The sequence below is a fragment of the Pundamilia nyererei genome, unplaced genomic scaffold (genome assembly GCF_000239375.1).
Source record: "Pundamilia nyererei isolate P.nyererei 1_Seehausen unplaced genomic scaffold, PunNye1.0 scaffold00504, whole genome shotgun sequence".
Taxonomy (NCBI): Eukaryota; Metazoa; Chordata; class Actinopteri; order Cichliformes; family Cichlidae; genus Pundamilia; species Pundamilia nyererei.
Window position 1 is genome coordinate 122020 of NW_005187905.1, and position 22073 is coordinate 144092.

The 22073-nt window shown below is 42.1% G+C and overlaps 1 protein-coding gene across 2 annotated transcripts in view; it reads left to right on the plus strand.

Annotated features, from left to right (window-relative positions):
* The window catches only part of LOC102199926 (zinc finger protein 827-like), a 15469-nt gene extending 1171 nt beyond the window's left edge, over positions 1-14298 (plus strand). The window contains exons 2-10 of one of the 2 annotated variants that reach the window (XM_005754076.2): positions 1072-1273; positions 4864-5049; positions 6505-7185; positions 7514-7591; positions 7747-7807; positions 7902-7975; positions 10831-10885; positions 12362-12538; positions 13119-14298. In XM_005754076.2, the coding sequence (XP_005754133.1) occupies positions 1075-1273; positions 4864-5049; positions 6505-7185; positions 7514-7591; positions 7747-7807; positions 7902-7975; positions 10831-10885; positions 12362-12538; positions 13119-13794 (2187 nt within the window). In that variant the 5' untranslated portion in view covers positions 1072-1074 and the 3' untranslated portion in view covers positions 13795-14298. Of the gene's footprint in view, positions 1-987; positions 1274-4863; positions 5050-6504; positions 7186-7513; positions 7592-7746; positions 7808-7901; positions 7976-10830; positions 10886-12361; positions 12539-13118 lie in introns of those variants that run through there. The other variant, XM_013916186.1, reaches the window with a different exon arrangement.
* The last annotated feature ends 7775 nt before the right edge of the window (positions 14299-22073 follow it).

Sequence of the window (22073 nt, forward strand, 5' to 3'; positions counted from 1 at the left end):
TATATATATATTATTTGCACAATATTTCTTGATTATTGACTTTTTTGGTGTAGTTTTGAGTCATCATGGCGCTAAAATATTTTGATTTGGGGCTGATATTCTGACGGGTCTTTTTTACATTTTTAAAATGAAATGTGATTTATTGTTTAAAATAGTTTTTTCAACAACAATCATGTTCATTTAAATTACGTGTGTTCTTGCAGCCTGTGTTCATGTGTTCATTCTTTTTTTTCTTTTTTTTGCACATTTAAATTACGTAGATATTCCTACAGACACAGGCATGTCAATTTTTAGATAATTTATTTTACTTTTTCATTGATCTTTATTTAAATTACATTCCTACAATGGGACGCTGATAGATTATTATTTATTTATTCATTACATTTGTATTTATTTATTTATTTGTTTATCTCTTTATTGTTAGCCTTCAAATGAAAGTATTTTCCTAGGATGCAGTCAATTTTTTTCCTTTCAGGGGCAAAAAGTGACCAAGGCTAACAGGCGGTGACAGGCGGAGTAGTTATTGATGATCACTGATCACAAATGACGATTATTGTTTTTCAACAGGAAGGTCAGGGCAGGAGGTGACGAGGCAGGGTCCGTTACCATGGTGATAACAGATGATGATTTATCCCCTTATTGGGCCTTATCCATTCAATAATTTATTATTCACAGATTCACTTTGTTCCTTTTCTTCTCTTCCTCCTCCTCCCTTTATCTTCCTCTCCCCTGTTCTCTCTCGCCCTGCATCCTCGCTGCTTCCTCTTCCTCCCCCTCTCTCGTCCCGTTCCCCTCCGTTCGTCTTCCCTCCTCTCTCTTTCAGGTCACCGAGAGCCAGCAACAGCTCGCTCTGAAGATCAAATCCACCCTCGTTTCCTCTCTCTACGATGCTCTGCTCACGTCCATATGTTGAAGAACACACTCGTCTTATTTTAGCACCACTACCTTCCTCCTCCTCCTCCTCTTCCTCCTCTCTTGCCCTCCTCTCTTCTGAGTTTTGACTCCCCTTTTCACTCTCTCTCTCTTTGTCTCTCTCTCTCTCTTTCTTATTTTTTTCACACACGGAAAAAGAAAATGAAGCGTGGGTCGAGTGTGTTGCAGCCTCACTCTGATGCAGCCAAACGACACGCACACCCTGCAAACACACACACAAAGACACACACAGGCGATGACGCACAAGCCGCAGGTTCGAGCCCCTTCCCAGCAGCCACCTCTCTGTTCAGCCCTGATGTCAGCACCAAGATGGCGTCTGACCTCCTCATCAGGCTGTCAGGTAACACACACACACACACAGTGGGCACTAGAGCTGCTGCCTAATGACTAATCAATCAATTGATTATGTAATAATGAAAAGGATGGTTAGCTCCACCCCTAATGTGCAGAATTGCATCTTGTTTATGTCATTTTTGTGGATGCTAATTTGTGCTCACAAACACTACAAAAGTATGTGGACAGATCTTTGTACTGTCCTGTCGTGGGAAATGGAGTTGCGTGGGTGGAGTGAAACAATAATTGCACAAGAATAATACAGTAATACAAGAATAAATGAACAACAAGCCCATTTCCCGCGTGTGTCGTCCACGTTCCTGTCACTCCCTATACTGTCTTACCTAAGGAAGGCAAAGAATGGCCAAAAATAAAAGAATATATATGATAACTTGCACGGTGTTTATCCCAAAGTGAAACGCTTTATAAAGAAAAATCTAAACATAATACAAGGTTAGTATTATGTTTTCCTGGCCAACTACTCCACCTGTTCTGGTGGGACACAGACGTGTTCACAAGCAAAACCAGCTCATATACTATATCACCAAATGTATTCAATCCAAATCATTGAATTCAGGTGTTCCAGTCACTTCCATGGCCACAGGTGTATAAAGACAAGCACCTAGGCATGGATACTGTTTCTACAAGCATTTGTGAAAGAATGGGTCGCTCTCAGGAGCTCAGCGGACTCCATGGTGGTAATGTGCAGCCCGTTCTCATTCCCAATGCGTAAAATACCGACAACTTGTCATGTCATGTCTCATGGGAACACAAAAGGTATGTGGATGAAATTCAATGGAATGACGCTCCCGGCGGTAACTGACGTTCCAGCTGTGTATTCCAGCCCTAACCCTAACCTTAATCCTAACTCTAGCCATAACCTTAATGGTGTTAGATAGTGTTTTCCAAAGCGATTAAAGAAAACTAAATGTACATGTGCAGATTGAGTCCAAACGGTTCTCATGTTTCCTCCTGTTTCCGAACGCATAACATAGGAACATGTTGTGGCAGAAAGCATAATATACCGACGATTTGTCACACACAGTAATAAGTTATGCTTTGGGAGTGGGAACGTGCTGAGGTGCCTAGTGCACGGAGATCACCAACTTTCTGCAGAAGGTATCAGTACTGACCTCCAAACGTCACGTGCCCTTCAGATAAGCTCAAGAGCAGTGTGCAGAGACGAACCGCGCTTCTCCGTCTGGCAAACCGATAGGCGAGTTTGGGTTTGGCAGTTGCCAGGAGAACGGTACATGTCTAATGAGTTGAACCCTTATTTCCAGTGAAAGGAATTCTTAATGCTTCAGCACACCAAGACATATTGGACAATTTAATGCTCCCAACTTTGTGGGAACAGTTTTGGGCATGACACCTTCCTGTTCCAACATGACTGCATACCCGTGCACAAAGCAGGGTCCATAAAACATGGATGAGCGGTTTTGGTTTTGGAAGAACTTGACTGGCCTGCACTGAGCCCTGCCCTCAACATGACAGAACGCCTTTGGGATGAATTAGAGCGTGGGCAGACTTCATGTTAAACCCTGTGGATTAAGAATGGGATTTGACTCAAGTTCATGTGTGTGTGAAGGAAGTCAAGCAAATACTTTTGGCAATTTAATGGATGATCTCCACGTGTCCCTTCTCTATAGACATACCCGAAACACCTCACCCTTAAGGCACCCAGGAGGCATCCTTGTCAGATGTCGATGTGGAGGAGCTCCCAAATGACTGAGCTCCTCACCCTGTCTTTAAGGGAGTGCCCAGGCTCCTCATGCAGATAGCTCACTCTGTTGGTCACTCCACACAGCCTGTGGCCATACATGAGAGCTGAAGCCTAACTCAATCAATCTTCCCTTTCACACTGTATTCACTGGGACTGGGCAGTCCAGGGGTATAATTTCCAGGGGGGTTAGGAGGGTTATGACCCCTCCAATAATCAGACCCAGCCAATATAACCGCTTTACTTTTCTTTACTCATTTCAGTTAATACCAGCAAAATAGTTGCATGTTTAATCATCTGGGAATTTATCCAGATTTATTTAGACAGAGATTCCCCCCCAGTGTTCAGCACAAAGTTACGCTCATGGGGCAGTCATCCCTTTCCTGCTGGGAATCACATCCTCAAACTTGGAGGTGCTCATTCCTTCCACTTCACATCTGGGTGCAAATCACCCAGCTGGTTCAGCTCGTTCGATGAGCCCAACTGAGCAGAGAGGTGATCTGGATGCAAACCCACCTTCCACTGTGTTTGTACAGGGACAGGATAGCCTGCAACAACAACACGTGATATCCCATACTTCTGAAACACCCCCTACGGGAAATAATGAGGGCCACGGTTGGATGCCTTCTCCACATCCATGAAACACATGTAATTATGGCTATAATACATGGGTTATTCCACAGGATGTTTCAGTAATTTTCAGTACAAAGCGGTATACTGTGCCTCCACCTAAGACTGAATGCATTTTCACTATCTTCCAGTCAGCTCAGGTTTAACATGAAAAATAAAAAGGACGAGGCTGTCTCACCCTGAGTTTTCAAGGTCTACTAAGGCTATTGGTGCATACTCAAACACACCAATCAGAGCATACTGATGTAGAGCCACTTCAGAGATCAGAAAATGTTATTATTAAAAAGGAATTTTTGACCTAAAAGAAAATACGTATTCAGCCGCAGAACACATCTGAGCCTTATAACAGTGGTGGCACAGCCTGTAAGGTATAAATTAGCCCATCAGCATCACTAATAGGTGCAAATAATTATATTCTTTTACCACATGTGAGTCCCCTGCAGACTTTTTACGATTATTTGCTACTTTAACTTTGCCTTTTTAATACAATAACAGCATGTTATGTTGCACTTATGAAATCATAGAATTAAAATAATGAAGATGATTTTGCCTTCATTTTATTTAATACAAAAAAATAAAACAGCTGTGAGGCAAAGGAACACATTTTGGCCTTGACAGAACGGTAGCATTCAACATCCAAGGAGTGATGGCTAAAAGCCTATGCCAAGGCACCCGGGAAATGAAAATGGTGGAAAAAGAATAACGATAATGACATTAATAAAGACAAATAAAATCAGTAAAAAGCAACATAAGCAGAATAAACAGGCAGGTTTTAAGGTTCTTTCACGGCTCTCCTCAGGCAGACTGAGGAGTAAACACCAGAAGCTGCTTCACCTCAGGTTTTTGTCCTGCTCTTTGGAGCAACTGAAAGCCCAGAAGACCTCAGAGACCATCGTCATTCACAGATCTGAAGCAAGTGGGCGGCTGCAAGAACATGAAGTACAAGATTTTTTAAATCAATAAAAAAACAAGCATTCAATATCAGGTCTTTAAAACAGGGTGATATGTCACTCTCCGGTTGAATACTATTACTCTGAGTTTAACTCCCATTGCAGTAAATTCCTGCTGCAGGTTTTATCTGCTGGAAATGAAGAGACGTGAGCGTGTAGGTGTCCGCGTACTTCGGGCATGTGTTGCAGGAGCCTGTGCGCTCTCATGAAGGCTTGAGTGTGGTTATCAGGCTGCAATTTGACCTCTGCAGTAATCTGTTTACAGTTAACTTGAATCAAATCACTCTCTGTCTCCAGAGGCCACCCAGAAGGCCCAGATGCATCCTGGGAGCCGAGAGGAAGCGGAGCAGCAGGATGAGCCAGGCGTCGCTCTCTCACCGGACAGCCCCGGGGCGAGTCCCGAGCCACCGTCCCTCACGCACACGCCTGACGGCAATACCACTACGGACACGCTAGCTTCAGATCTGCTCCGGAAGCTAGCAGGTACGAGTTCGCCAAAACTGTGAGGAGAGATACAGCACTGTGTAAAAGTCTTGAGCCAGTCCTTATTTTTTCATGTTATGTAGGGAAATGGATGCAGTGATTTACTGGAACATGTGCAAACATACACAGCATACAGTATATAAGACAATAACAGAGTTTGTACAGTTGTAAGAACTTTGGAATGACCACATTTATTCTTTTAGGCACCTTTCTTGTCATTTCTTGAAGTAGTCTTCAGGAATAGTTCTCCAGGACATTCAAAGCTCTCCTTTGGATCTTTCTTCTGTTTTCTTCTGGTCTGAGCTCTGAGGAGGCCAATCCATGACTGATAATGTTCCATTTTGTGTTTTTATATCCAGGTATACTTTGACTGCATTGGAAGTGTTTTGGGATTGTTGCTGACAAATGACGCTGCTAAATTTTGATGAATTATCTCATTACACACAGTGCCACTGATTTTTAGTGCAGTTCTTATGTAGTTTGGCATGCCCCAGCTTTTCTCACTGTTTCTCAAGAATTTCTTCTTGAGAGCCACGCTAACACTCACACAATTTCTGATGGGGCTTCAGTGAACAGTAGATCAATCAACTGAAGGTCCAAGTGCATCTCTCGACTCCTGTGTCAGGCCTTTGCTGTTTCTTAAGGACATGACTTTCAGATAAGCCTGCCATTTCTTTTTTTGTCCTCCACTTTTCCCGATTTCCCAGATTTGTTTAAGGATACACTGCACACCATATCTAGACATGCCAAGGTTTTAGCTAAAAAATCATTGGGTATGATCTTGTTAGTGCAAAAGTGCTATGTTACGCCTGTCAAACTGTGTTATTTCTTAACATTTTTTATAGATTCAGCTAAAAAATAGGAACAAATAATTGTGTGTTCTTGCAACAGGCTGCTGGTAGCAAAGTGCCTAAAGACACTGATTAAAAATGGTTATTTGCCATGTTGTCTGTTTTGTATAGCCACAACACTGGTTCATCCCTTGAGTTAGGTGCCTTTTTATGCTTGAATGATTCACGGGTCTGCATTAAGTGGCAGTGTACAAAGAAACACTTTGAAAGACCTTCCGACAGCCTGGAGAACTACTGTTCAGCACCACAAAATATAAGAAAGTCTGACTTTGAGGCAAATATAGAGAGAAAAGAGTGGTGGTTCAAGACTTTTGCACAGTACTGTAAGTCATTTCTGACTGTTGGCTTTGCGCTGGATTCCAGCCCTGCGCTCCCAGTTATAAGCCTTCTGGTGTGGACGTCTTACTCACTTGTATTGGTGAACAACACAAAGTAGAGGTTCTATAGCTTGGAACCAGAACTCAGGTACCAGAGTCCAGCTGGACTGTCTGTTTTGTTTTGGGTTTTTGTTGGTTGAGGTCAAAAACATGTTACCTTCTCTAGCTTTGAATGAACTTTCACACACTGCTTCTAATCATTTATTATTATTTCTTCCCAATCACAGAGCGTCAGGAAGTGAATGGCCATGTGGTAAGACTCAAAGAAGAAGAAGAGCCAATGGAAGTCGACACAGTAGCCCAGAGTCAAATAGTAACAGAAGACGTTGCTCTGCCTGCCCCGAAAAAGGTCAATCATCACATCTTCAGTGTTAAAACAGAAGATCGGGGCCTCACTGGGAACAAGGTGGCTGAGGAGTTGCACCCCAGAGCCAAAATGGCGGACCGCTGTCTCTTTGGCCTTAAAGTAGAAGGCAAGTTCTGTGCTGAAGGATGCCCGCCTGTCTCCGCAATGGCAGACAGTGCAGTCTCTGGAGCCAAACAGTTTCACTTTCAAGTGAACATGGAGGATGTCTCTGGAACTAAGATGTCGGACCACCTTCTAACTGGAGCCAAGATGGAGGACCAGCTTCTCTTTAAAGCAAAGTTTGCCGAGCGGCCTTTCTCTGGAGTCAAGGTGACCAACAAGTTTCTCTCTGGAGTCAAAACAGAGGACAAGTTTGCTTCAGGGGCCAAGATGGAGAACCAGGTTTTCTCCGGGGTGAAGATGGAGGAGCAGCTCTTCTTTGGAGCCAAGATGGAAGACCAATTTACCTCTGGAGCCAAGATGGCTGACCAGTGCCTCAGAGCAGTGCTGTGGCAGGACATGTCAGTGAACCTGGCGTCCACACTGCTGCATCAACTGTCAGGTAACCACGCAAGCTTTAATATTAACCTAGATTAAATCTAAAGTTGATTGTCGTGTTTCTACTGGTCAGAGTTGCTCCTTGATGCCGAAACTTCAAATCTAAGAATACATAAAGCTGTCAAAAAAAACAAATAAACAGAAAAACACAATCTTTCTTGAATATTTGTGAGTTGAATTTCAGAGTTTTATTTTTTTTTTTTTTTCCTTGGAAATATTTATATGCTCAGTTTTGTGCAGGTGTTTGGAGGTTTTTTCACTAGTAACATAGTGAAAACCCCAGTGATTGCCTGTAAGCGAGCACATGGAATCAGCTGACTTCCTTTAAACAGGAAGAAGCAGCTGTGTGAGCCGACGGGCTGGTGCAGAGAGAGCAGACCGAGACTTTAGGAAACAACAGATAAGAAACCGTGCGTATCAGAGACATGCAGCCTCAGAGGTGGAGGTAGCTGCAGAGAGAAAAGTGCACATTGTCCACTGTTTGGGTTTTAGCCAAACACACAGGTTGCATCATTTTTTTCAGTTTGCACTCGAATGCGTTTCTTTTTCTGTCGCTTGTCTGCAGAGAGGGTCAGTAAGTCCAACAGTCAGCTGGTGGACAGGATGACTCCACCCATCAGAAGCAGGTAAGTGCACACTTCCATCTATCAGTGGCATATTTTGACCTCTGACCTCAGTCATGACGGTATCCTGTATGTGTGCGTGTTGCTCTCTGTGTAGTCCTGTTTTGAAGGGTAACGACGACCAGCGCCGCTCTTCCCCGGCAGTGATCAGCTCCCAAACTCCTCCACTTGGTAATGGACTTTCAATTTTTCACTTTTCATTTCCAACAGCGTTTAACAGCAAGCCCAGACATTTGTATCCACGCACTGCAGCACATGCATACCATTCAGGCTTCTAAATGCTGCAGATGACTTCTGCAGGCTCAGCTGGGAGAGGGATCAGACACAAGGCGAAACGGTCTTACTTTTAGAGCTGTGAAGAAACAGAGTTTTACGTTTGTGTGCACAGTGTAATCGATTTTTGGGGGTTAGCCTCTCCGCTATCAAGGTCTCACTATTTGTAGAGGCCCGAGAAAAGTTTGAACCTCGATTATACCCCGCTCCTGACGCAGACACAAAAACCAGGAGACACGCCAGAGCGGCTTGAAGGCTGCTGGCGGAGTTGGTGGATTGTAATGCAAATTATCCACAGATGAGTCCAGTGGAACTGCAGTCCCTTAGCGGACTTAGGGATAGAGAAATTATGATCAAGGCTTTAATCTAGGTGAAGTTTCCAGGAGTTAGATGACCTCTGCTAAAGATCCTGAATGTAACCACAGCCCAGCTGCTTTTATATAGTGCAGCGGCGGGCAAAGTCCAGGTTTTAGATGTGTCCTTAATCCAACACAGCTGATTTAAATGGCTAAATGACCTCCTGAACATGTTTTGAAGTTCTCCAGAGGCCTGGTAATAGCCTAATCATTTGATTCAGGTGAGATCTAAAACCTGCAGGACACCGGCCCTCGAGGTCTGGAGTTGCCCACCCATGATATAGTGCATGGATGTAAAGTCTCTTTATTTGGAGAGCTGATGTAGAAAATTGAAAGCTTGTATCTTGGTCAGGCTTAGCTACTAAAAACACAGCTTGGTTAAGTTACACACTGCAACTACCTGGTAAATTTAAGGCACTACAACAAGTTTAATGACATCATTTAAGAATTCCATGTTTTTTGACACTTTATTTTGTAGTTTTCTGTTAATTAATCACACTGACATAATAACCTGGTTTGCACACACAGGTTAAGATTTACATGAGTGTCACAGTGTCTACATGAAAATACAGGAACTCTGCGAGGATGCTCTGCAGCTGGAGGAGGTGTAGCGCCTTGATTATTAACCGTCTCCTGGAGGTGTTTTTCTTTTTTTTATTAATGAGTCACGGCGTTATGGGTTGTTGTCATTGATGTGTTTGCCTGCCAGTCTCGGGGTAATTTGCAGTGATGGAAACTGACACTGTCAGTCAGAGTGGAAGGATTAAAGGAGCTGACGGCTGAAATAGTGATCCAGCTAAATTTACAATGAACACTGGCACAGCAGGAAGGATGTCAGGTACAAGGATGCGAGCTCCCAAACCTCCAGCTGCCTTTTTAACAGCGCGCACTTCAGCATTTACAGATAAGCCCGGTGATGTTATGAATTTTTAATGCATTAGTCTGACTCTAAATCCCTCCCTAGTCGGAGAGTATGAGGCATGACTCTAAAAACAAAGCTTCCAAATATAAAGTGTCACTTCTAAGTGATGGTCACTGTTGTTTCCATTAAAGATTAATGAAACAAGAGGAAACATTTGCATGCGTTTGATACGCACTTATTCAGTGTTTCCCACAGACTAAGTGAATATTATTGGTTGTAGACCACCTGTTCATGGTTTCTCTGTTAGACAGACTGGATTTTAAGTATCATCATAGCTAATTCTGTCACATGCTGCTTTGTGGACCTGTTTTGAAGCCTTGAGTTTGGCGTTTTGGGGTCACCAAGAGCTCGATTCATATTCCCTGCTCGTTAGTGCTAAAATCCAGACAAAAAAAACCTAGAATTTCATAAAAAATGTAACCATGGGTTACAAGTAACCACAGAGCCGGCCGCATTCTTTGTCAGATAAGTCCATTTAGAAATCTGAATCCAGTTCAGTTATTAAGGTTAGTGGGGGTGAAGCAGAGACTGTTTAAGAGGATAGACGTAGCTCTGTGGTTGGAAAAATAAACCTGCATTGTGCCTGAAGGCCAGCAGTGGTTTCAAAACTGGTTCTCCGATCTGACCTGTGTCAAAGCTTTTCTCTTATTTTGGGTTGTGTTTGATAGAAGAATAGCAGAGGTTTTTTGGTAAATCCTGTAACACCAAAATGCAAGATTATAAAACCATTAAATGGACCGATTCTTATATAGCGCTTAAAGTGTGTGCTCATTGGCTAACAATTTATAAAAACCACAAGTCATTGCAAACAGCTAGCTGCTTGCATCAGGTCAGGTATTTAACTTTAAGCCTTAATAAGAAGCAAATTTTGATGCAATAAACGTGTTTGTTTCTAACACAAATCTAAGTTACTCACGTCTAGAGGCAGCCTCAAGTGGCCATTTGAGGAACTGCAACCTCTGAGGTTTTTTTTGTTTTTAAATGTTTTTTTATGACCGTCATAACAAAAGTTTAAAACGTCAACTTTTTAAGGTGCTCGACCAAAAATGAAGTCTGAGCTCGTGACTTTATTTGGATCTGATTATCACCCTCTGTGTTCTGCCTGGCTGGCTCTTAGCCACCACAAACACTTTTGATCTCCTCCACTGACAGCTCTCAGCAAACACTCTCACTGAATGTGTGTGTTCAGTTTGCCTGCATTGTCTCTGTATCATTATTATTATTATTGCTATTATTATTACTTTTTAATGACTGCATGCTGCCTTTGTCTGCGTTATGGATGCATGCTGCTACTGGAGTGCCCTTTGGGTCTATCATAATAAAGATGGTGGTGAAGTGCGCTGACAGAGGCTACAGTCACACAGAGGTTTAGCAATAATAGCTTCCAGAGGGGCTCATCATTAAGAAGTTCTGCTGTGTGTAAAAAGCAAAAATCACGCAGAATAATAAACGAATGCTCTTCTTCTTCCTCACAGAAACCCAAACCAGCCTCAGCAGACACCAAACCACAGGTTGCTCTTACTTTTTCAGGTAACACACACACACACGCATGTTTTCACATCTTAGTGAGGACATTGAATTGACATAATGCTTTACCTAGCCCCTTACTCTAACCATGCCCTTATTGTAACCTCACTCTAAAACCACATTTTTGAGCCTCAAAAATGCCTTCAAATTTGTGAGGACGGGCGCTTGGTCCCCACAGGTACAGTGGCATGTTTTGGTCATCACAAAGATGCTTAAACAAGTACACACACACACACGTACACCTTTACTCCTATATCTGTGAGGACCCCCTTTAAGATAGTGCACTTCCTCGCTGACTCTATATAGCTATCTCTAATCTTTGAGTTTCAGCCTGTTTTGGGACTCACTCTTGTTTATAGCTCTGTGAACGGTGATCCTAAATGTCGCAGCATTTTATCCAGCAGTAAAGCTTTCGAGCTGTTGTTTTCTGGCCTTCTGGAGAGACTGAAGTCCCCGCTTATCTTCCTGCATAGCTGCAGCTCTCCATCTCAGTGTATTCTGCCAGCGAAGGCGTCTTTGAACATTAACTTTCTGGAGATGTTTAACAAAATTTTTTCACAGTAGCAGTTTACGTTTAATGAGAAATGTAGTTTTTCTCTCAGCTTTCCACATTAAAGACACCAGCCACTGTGAGGTGTCAGCCTGGAGACTTTTGTCCTCCCGTTACTCTTTTCGTGACGGGACTTGTGGTTTTGAGCGCCTCTCTCATAGAGAACCATCATAAAACTTCCAAAACCAGGAGCACCTGTCTCCCAGAACTAATGCCACACATGAAACACTGAAACACTGATGAAGAGGTGAGTTTTAAGAGGACATGGAAAAACGAACAAGGTCAACCGGAAGTTGTCGCTGCTTGTAGTGAAAGCGTTTTTTGTGGCTCCATTCTGTGAGTTTGTTTAAGGAATTGAAGAACCATGAAACTGTTAGTACTGTTCACCTGATGTTTGTCCACCTGTGCCCTCCAATCAAGCTAATCACTCATTGTTACATAAACGAGGTTCACTATGATCTGATTATCTCCAGCTGTCATGTATTTCACCTTCTCTTCATGCTAAAAGTGAGAAATGAAATCATTTCCTGGTGTTCTGTCTCATTTCTTAAACCCTCTCAGATCTGAAGCGTGTATATAAATCCAAACCAGCTTTATCCATAAAACACTTTAAACAACAGCTGAACAAAGTGCTTGAGATTAAAGATAGAATAAAAATCCAAAAATATAATGAAATACAAAAATAAATAAACTAATAATAATACATATATATTTGAAAACAAAAGTGCATTTCAAGCATAATTACAACAAAATAATAACAAGTTAAAACCAACTGTAAAAACCAACCAAGCGCACGCTAGAAAAACCAAAACCTGCACCTGATTGGTTGCTGTCCTCTCCCACAGTGAGTCCCGCTTGGAGATTCATAGACAAATATCTGTTACCGTCATTTATGTGTTACAAGCTTTTGTCGTGTCCTTGCCTTCCAGGTGTCACGTGTGCGGTTTTGAGACCGAAGGACAGGCCCTTTTCCAGAGTCACATGACCGAACACCGCCAATGGGAGCACAGATCCTTCTCGCTGCACTGCTGCGTGTGCGACCACTCGACCAATCAGGAGGCAGAGATGAGGGCTCACGTCTGCACGCACATTCAGGGCGAAGTGAGGTAGGTGTAAGGATCCCTAACGACCCCCCTCCCCCCGGATACGTGACCACACATCCACGTGTCAGCACATGATTACATCGTTAAATTTAAATTTACTTAGATTTTTGAGTTGTTTTTAAGCGAAACAACCCCAAACCTTATATGACAAATGACAATGATGATATTTTATCTTTTGGACAGTCTTTTTACAAAAATCTATTATATCAATAGTAAAAATAACCATGTCTGCAGTGCTCCTTTGAGGCATTAATACGACCTTACAAAAGGTTTTCTGTGTATGACTTATTAAATAAGTGGAAACATCTAATAAAACGTACTTTAAACATAAAAAAACTTAGAGGTGAAAGTCGAGGCTGAACAGAATCAGTTTCTAAATCTTTGCTCAGTTACTGATATGAAGAAGTAAACTGAACTAACCAGTAAGATAGAGGTAGAGCTTTTATTGGTACATTTAAATTCTTCATTGAATGGATTTAAAACTAATTTGTTGATGTTACATGCAGGTGAGCGTGCTTTCTGTCAGCATCCTCGTGTAATGTGTGGGTCATTAACTCCTCCCTCTACCTTTCCTGACTCCCAGATGCCCTGTTACCCTTCCTGCCACAGCCTCCACCTCCAGCAGCGGTGCTCGTTCAGTTGCCACGGCAACCCAGCCGGAGACAAGCACCTCAGAGCATCGCTGCCGCATCTGCCAGAGGTCGTTTCCAGGGCAACAGGAGCTGCTGGTTCACTTCCAGGGTCATCGCCAGGGCAACCAGTACCGCTGCGACCGGTGTGGCCACCTGACCCGGACAGCCAACAAGCTGGTGGAACACGTGCGCGTGCACACGGGGGAGCGACCGTTCACCTGTGACCTCTGCCCCTACAGCGCCAAGCGGCGGGACAGTCTGCGCCTGCACTGCAAGGTCAAACACGCTGCGCACTTCTTCAACGGGGGCGCGACGGACGCACCCGCCGACGTGCATACGCACCGGTCATACGTGCATGCAGACAATCAGCGCTCGAACAAGCACGTCCAGCGGCTGCACACACCGCCAAGCGCTCACACTGCTGCATCCTCCTCCTCTGTTCCTCCTCTTCTTCTTCATCCATCGCTGTCCGACCGCGCTGGATGGAGGGATTTGTCTCCTCTCCTCCCGATCACGACCCTCATCTCTCTGAAACAGCGCTCTCCTTCATCTTCCTCCTCCTCCTCTTCATCTTTCTCTACCAAACACTCTTTTCTTGGTTACCTCGGCCTGACAACTTCTTTGTAAAGCCTCCCTGCTTTTGGTCCTCCTCTCTTCGTCTCCTTCTCTTCTAATTTCTCCTCTTCCTCTTCTTCCTTTTCTCTTCTATCCATCCTCTGGACTCTTAAAGCGATGGATGTAAAGCTCTGTAATGTATCCAAGGTACTGTCACTCAGCACTATGTATGAGAATGTCAAACAGCACTGAAAACACACCGATAAGGAACGTTTTTGAATTTATTCAACTTTTGCATCATGCTCGTGATTTTTGCTGCATTCCTGCCTGCTTTAGCCCGTCATATAATCACTGAACTCTTAGCTATTTAACCGTGTGACATATTTATTGCCTGTCTCTCTTGTCCTCCAGAAACCTTGAACTTAAAAAGTCGAATTTTATTATAAATTGTTCTAATCAGAAACACGAGATGCTGTGAAGTAAGGGTCATTTATTGAGATGATGAGATAATGTTGAGGGTGAGATAGTTTGTTTTTCTTTTAAAACACAACGTGTTTTTTAGACATTTTCTTTAAAAAAGCAGCGGACTTCAAAAAAACATGATTAAAGGAAGAAAATAAGAGTTGACAGCATTTCTAGCAGCTCTTTAAGGCAATATCTATATGAAGGTTTACTTAACTGTTTACTTGGAGTTCAGCATGCTAACTGTTCCACAGTACAATGCTAATATAGCAGGTATGATGCTAATCGTATTCTATGTTCCTATTTTGTTATGTGAACATGCTAACTTTTGCTAATTATCGGCAGTGAGAACAAGCTACTGCTACTACTGAGAATGTCCTTAGTTCGGTATGCTTATATGTTAATTTTTGCTAATTAACCGCTGAGGCTAATGGGAATGTCTTTAGTTTTATTGTTGTATTATTTGCTTATTGCTGCTGAGACTTCGAACTTTTTTACTTGGTATAAATGTCTTTAGTCTAGCTTTTTAGCATGGTAATGATGGCGATTTAATACTAAAAAAATGCAGTTCAGCTAAGAGTTATATATATATATATATGTCTTTAACTTAGATTGTTACTGCGCTAATATTTGCAATTTATCACAACAAACAATGCTGCTTAAATTGATGAGAAGGGTGTTAGTTTAACATGCTGTTTAGCACTAAACACAATATACAAGTGAGGCTGATGGGAATGCCTTGTGCTGATTTTTAGCATTGATAATGTTGGCCATATCTTGCTGTGGCATGTGAACATGCTAACCTTTGCTAATTTGCACTAAAAGAAATCACCACTTAGGCTGATGGGATATTATCAGTTTATCATGCTAATTTGCACGAATGATGCATTCCAGTTGAAGTTGGAATTTCCAAGTTCCCAGTTGGAATTGGACCCCCCTCTCAAGTTGGATTTCCAATAGAAAGTGAGACCAGCCCCACCAACCCGACTTCTCAATCCCAAATGGTGGCTCCGAATCGCTTCGTAAAACTTTCATTCGTGCTGCCAGTGTTGTGTATCTGTGCCTGACTCTAGCCTCAAATGTGTTGCAGGGGCGTTTTAAGTGCAAAAACACAAGCGTTGCACTGTGTTAATAGTGATGCACGAATGGCTCTACTTTGCTTAGAAGCAAAACTAATCCTGGTATCCCTTGCTTTTCTGACTTTAGTACTGGAATACATTCAAATGAGGAGTGACATCACTCCCAGCATTGACAACCGACTTCTGAGTTAAATGGATTCACCATAAAAATAAGCTATTGATGCTACTGGGATTGAGAATGTCTTTAGTTTTGTGTGTTACGTGCTAACCTTTCAGTTTTGTATAGGCTCAAAGGGATGTCTGTAGCATGTTAGTATCTTAAACTTTCTAAGTTAGTACTATTCACACGCAATATTCCTGAGGGGGTTTGAAACTGCATTACTTTAGGGTGCTAACATGATCATTTCCACTGAAGCTAATGAGAATATAATTATGGTGCATTCCAGATTAAGTCGAACTTTCAGAATTCCCTGTTGGAATCGTTGTCTCAAAGACCCCCTGAACCTGGAGTTCCAACTGATAAAGTGGGAGAAACCCCTATATAGAAATCGAAAATGGTGGCAGTGAATGGAAAAAGTAGTGAAACTGTAATACTTTCTATCTGTGCCACTACTGACTTGCTAAATAAGCCATATACAGAGCAGTGAGAACGCTCTGTCCGTGAACGTGCTGCAGCTACATTTTTAAGCACAAAAACCAAACATTATGCTGTGTTCCTAGTGATGACATGAATGACTGCTTTGCTAAGAAACAAAACAAATCCTGTTTGTCGTGCTTTTCTGACTTTAGTACTGAAATAGACTAACTCTGGAATAACTTCACTCCAGAGTTCTGAATTAACTGGAATGGGACATTACCGTAGGCTATTAGCATGCTAACACTGGCTAATGAAAGCAAAAAAAACACACAGCAAGGCTATCAGTCCTCAGCTTATTGCGTAAACATGCTAACATTTGCCATTTAGCATTAAACAGAGCATCTAGCTGAGCTGATGAAAATGTTACTAGCTTTATTATTATTTTATCCTGAATTTGGTTAAAGTCATCAGGATGTTTGTGTCAAGTCTTTAATGCTCCATGTAAATCCATCCAGCCAACAAATGTGGAGATATTTCCAACAGACCAATTCAGAGAACCACTCAAGGTTTAAATCATTGGTGTTTTACTGAGTTCATCTACAACTGTGAGTGAAAGCATTTTAAACCAGATGCTGCAGCCGAAGTATACTTTTTATAATCTGTTGCTTATTGTCTTAGCCATTCTAATCGTAAAGTCTATATTTTCTGAGAGACCATCTTCACTTGTTGTGTCTGACTTTGGTATTGTATTACTGCAGAAAGCTCACATTTGATGAGAACACTTTATTTTATTTGACTGGTTGCATGAATTATTTAAAGTTACCATCCTTCAGTCTGCTGCTTCCACTTCAATATTGGAGGATTTTTGGGGTTATTCGTGGTTTCTGGAGGACAGTGATGATACTTCTAATATTTGTGTTGTATATTGATAATGTATTTGTGTTTACATGACTACATGGGGCTCCTGGGAGTCTGAAATGTCTTAATTTAAGGTTGCACTATATGTAGACAGAAGAAAAGTCAGTTTAGAACACTTTAGCCTTTTGCAAAAACACTTTAAGTGTTGGTTTGTTTTGTAATGTCGCCGAAGGAAAAGTCGAAACCCACAGCCAAATAATTACTCTGCAGATTCAGTCCCGGGGATCCAGTTTTTGTTAAATTATCCAGTACTAACAGCTGATCCACGACTGGTATGGGGCAGGGACAGCTGCTCAATAAAGTGTCGAAAATATGTTTTTTCAGTGAGTATTATTTATTAAGGCTTAAAGCCAAAGAGCATCTTTCTTTCCTGAGGCAGGGAACGGCTTTAGTTTGAAGACAGTAAAAACCCGAAGTTGTATTACCAAACGCACAACACAACCTAAGATAGCTTAAAAATTCTTTTAAAAGGAAGAATAATGCCCACTATGATTATTTGGTGATTGTCCCTTCTATCTGTTCCTACTTTGATAATAGCATAGCCACAGCGGCCTCACAGTGGGTGAAATGTCTTGCAGATTACAGGATTCAATCAAAATCTTATCCGTGATTTTTATTAGTTATGACAACAAAAGCTTATTTTATTCATAAAACATAACATTTTGCTTAAAAATTAAGACTTTCCTGTAGATTGTCTGGGCACACAAGGACTTCTTTATGCTCCAAATCAGAGCCAAATTTCATTGCACATGATGTTTTTGTTATATTTTCCACTGTTTTAATTATTTTTATGACCTGGTGGAAGCACTCACCGTGCCATTTAACTTTAGGAAACAATTAAATTCACAAAAGTGATTGTCCTGGTCACAAGACAAAGTTTGAAAAGAGTAATATACACTTGCCAGACACTTTACTAGGACTATTTTACAAACCGCCGATCTGCTGGGATTTTCCTTCACGCCCATCTCTAAACTACGGTTTACAGATGGAAAAGAGAAAATATCCAGTGAGCCTCAGTTTTCTGCATGAAAATGTCTTGTTGATGTCAGACATCAGGGGTGAAGGGTCAGACTGCTTTGAGCTGATTTGAAGGCAACAGTAAGTCAAAGAATCACTCATTACAACTAAGGTATGCAGAAGAACAGTGGCTACTGTAATCACACTACATTTTTCAGTAATGTGGTGTATTACTGCACAAAATTCAATAATATGTTGGCAGTGATGTTGTTACTTGCGTTAAGGTTTTTCAATTATCTGCAGGTTGGGTGGACGGAAAGAAAAAACAACTGCAAACTTGAGCTACATTGAGGTGATTTCAGTTCATGTGTGGGAGGAGGAAAATAGTGGGCCGGTCTGCAGCAGAGACATCGACATTACCTTTATTTTTATTGCACGAAAGAACGAGAGCACAATGGTGAAGTGCAAACTGCACCCAGGACACAAACAATCACATTATGCTGCTAACACAACTTTAGCTCTTTGCAAACATCAGCACAGACAGCATGCTAACACAAAGTCAGCAAGCAACCCAGAGTGACGACAAACCTTAGTGCATGCAGACTTCAGTCCAGCAGCCAGAGCCTGAACTTCAACAGAGTCAGTAATGAGCAGTCTGGACTATAGTCTCCATTTGTGTCTGTTCATGTTTTTATAGTAGAACCACGGTGGAAGTCGCTTTGGGCACAACATGTCAAACATGAAGCAGACGGGATACAGCAGCAGAAGACCACACCAGGTGCCTGCAAGATAAGAGCAGGAAAGTGAGGCTACAATTCAAATTGAACAATAAAAAACTGCAAAAGTGTTGCTTGGTCTGAGTCTCTTTAGCATTCGGCCATAATTTGATTTAAACGCCATAAAATCATGGATCCATCCTGTCTGGTGATGTAATACAATCAACAATCTTCTGGATACACTGTGTGCTCCTTAGCACGAACTGAGCATCATTCAAACACCACAGCCTACCTGAGTATTGTTGCTGACTGTGTCCATCCCTTTATGGCCATAGTGTACTCATCTTCTGATGGCTGCTGCCAGCAGGGTAGCACACCATGTGGCAAATCATTTAAAAGCGATTTCTCGAACATGACAATGAGTCACTGCACTCACTGACCACCACAGTGATGCAGTGACTCAGGAGGAAATAAAGGAAGCAGTGAAACATCTATCCTCGGTATCTAGAGCATGTGACCAGCGCTCATTACAGATGCCATGCATACATGTTGGGCTCTCTTCCCTCAGAAACCTTTAGTGAGTGAATGAAGGCCAACAGGTGTCCTTTATAATTGAGCTCTGATCCGGCAGCTTGTTGAAGGGAGGTCAGGTCTAAGATCACGTTCACCAGCGCTTCTCAGTGAGGAACATTCACCTACACTAGTGTTACATAATGTGTTTGTAAAGCACTGCAGCACGTCAACAAGGCAGGAACCTCATCAGGGGACGCTTGGACCCACAAACGGGGTCGAGACCTCAACACTCAGGTTGGGTCTGCTTCAACAGCTGAATTTCACACAAAGCAGTGTAAAATACAACGACACCCCGAGCTCATCTTTGCCTCTTTTTTTCCTTTTTCTCTGCCGCATCCTGTCACTGTTTACTGCCATGATCAATGAAGCTTAATTTCATCTGACTCGCCTTTGCCCTCGTGTCTTCCTCCCTCACGTGAGAGGAAGATCGTGTTACAGAGGAAGCTGAACCTGTTAACTGGGGCAGGGATTCAGCGTGGCGCCTGGATCAAATTAAAAATAAATAAATAAAATTTCATGGAGCTGAAATATAAACTCTGTCAGATTGGCTGCGCAGAGAGGGAGGGGCAGAGTTTTTACACAGAAACCAGGGATGAAGGTCACACACCACACTCACCAGGCGAGTGGGAGGATAAGTGTCAATCGCCACAGGTCCTGTCCCCTCCTCGCTGGTTGCCACGGTTACCTGGCATGTTGTAAGTCCCCGTGGCGGCGAGCGGGCGGCCCTTCTATTGGCCGGGAGCCGCTCTGGCCTCGGCGAATCGCGGAGAAGCGTGAAGGCCGCACTCACACAGAGGTCATTATTAGATTTGAGTAAATGGCATTAGAGGCGAGGAAGAAGAGGAGGAGGAGAAGCGTGTCAGTTAGAGGTGCAGTCAGGCTGCCAAGGACGCCTCACGCATTCACAGAGGCAGAAAATGTTCACACGTGGACGAATACGAGCACTGAATAATCATTTAAAGGCACTTAGTGCCAATGAATGTGTTTAAAATGACTTGAGATCTTTTAAATTGACTAAATCTGTCAGCAGAATGTGAAGAAATAACTCCAAGGTGTCTGTGGTTGGTGCTGTAGAGATATCAGCTAAAGCTGAGCCGAAGCCAGGCTGTACCTTTCATGTATCACAACATCAGGGGTCAAAGGTGAAGTGAAAGCAAAGAAGGTGGACACAGATTCTGGCCTGGATAAGTTGTCTGCTTGAACATGCAAACAGATGCTTATTTTTCCTTCACTTCACCATTGTTGTGTTGATATTTAAAATACAACAATTTACTTTATTTCACTTCTATAACTTCATAAATGCAACAAAAACATGTTACTAGTGCAACAAAAATGCTAACTTAACGTACTAAATATCATAAATATCACAGTTACAGGATATGTCACCGTCATTAGAGGCCCAGATATTCTTACAGATGTTTGTTTGCTGTGTTTTTTCAGTTGCTGACATTTTTTATTCATTTAAGAGTAAACGATGACTCTTGTGCTGCTGGAAAAAGTAAATTTCCTGATTTGGGGTTTTGATAAAGTCTGTGTCTAATAAAAATGAGTTTTAAAGTTTAAAAAAGCAGCACAGCAGTGAAATGCTGCACCCTGCTGGTGAAATATATAGTTAAATTGTGCAAATACAAAAAGTAACTTTACATTTATTCTAAGGTTATTATAGTTGCCTATAACTAAATTAATGTCTGACTTAAATATGCCGAGAAAACACATGAAAATAACATCAAGCCATTCAGGACATGTCACAGATAAAGACTCTGCTTTCTGACATGTCAGAACATTAGTCACATAATGCTTTAGAAGTGATAAAAAACATGAATCACCTGCACAGTTTTATGAATTTATGGAGACCGAAACTGTTGTTCGTGTCAGGCTGTAAACATGTTTATTTCTGCTCTAAAGTTACACATCCTAACATGGGAGTCAGTGGGGAGTGACTCGCTGTTGCAGGCAGCCTCAAGTGGCTGTTAGGTGAACTGAACTGCTGTAGTAAAGTCTTGGCTCTGGTCCCATTTTTTGTTTCAAACCAGCTAGTTCAGCTTGATCATTTCCTTTTTCTTTGCACGAAAGTTTTATGATACAAAGTTCGAACATTTCACTGGAAACAAAAAGGCTTGAAAGTGGGTTGATGGACCATTTTTCAAAAATGTATATTTTCAGAAGTACTTTTGCCTCACAGCAAGAAGGTTGTGAGTTCCACTTGACCACGTGGCCTTTCCGCGTGGAGTTCGCATGTTCTCCCCGTGTTTGCGTGGGTTCTCTCCAAGTACTCCGGCTTCTTCCCACAGTCCAAAGACATGCAGTTAGTGGGTTTAGTTTAAATGGTGTGAATGGTTGTCTGTGTTTCTGTGTTACACTTGTCCAGTTCGTATCCTGCCTCTCACCCTGTGGTTGCTGGGATAGACTCCTAACGGTAAATATGCAAGGCTTTAATGTACTAACTGGGATTCCTGCTAAGCCTGAGAGGTTGGAGATATGGTGTCCCCCGCTGGCTGGTGGAGTTGAGCACCTACAGCATGCACTGTGGCTAGCATTAACTAGAATGCTTATTGTTAACTTGGCTTTTAAATTAATGCATGCCTAGATAAGAGGCATCCTTGGGCTGGAATGGCGATCTGCAGGCACAGTCATGAACACTGTGTTCAGTCAACATGCAGCCTCTCTCCGAGCGCTCTACTGGAGTGAAATCGATACCACAGCGAGTCACAGGAAGAGATGAAGAACCGCTGACGGTTGAAAAAGTGAAAGGGGGACTCAAAAGGACTGAGAGAAAGAAAAGAAAGAGTCAGGTGACCGAGGCGCTTCCTGCTATTTCTATATACTTTATTAAGACTATGCTGAGCTGCTGAGATCTGCACATTTTACATTTGGTTCAGGTCATAGATAAATACATAGATAAAATATGACTGTAAAACGCCCTGGAGAAAGCTGAATACAACACAACAAAAATGGTTCTATAAAGGAAAAGACAGCTTTTAATTTAAATCGAACAGGATGAAATAAATCATTTTCATATGAGTATTTTGTTTATTTATTTATTTATTGCTAATAGCTTTCTATTTTTTT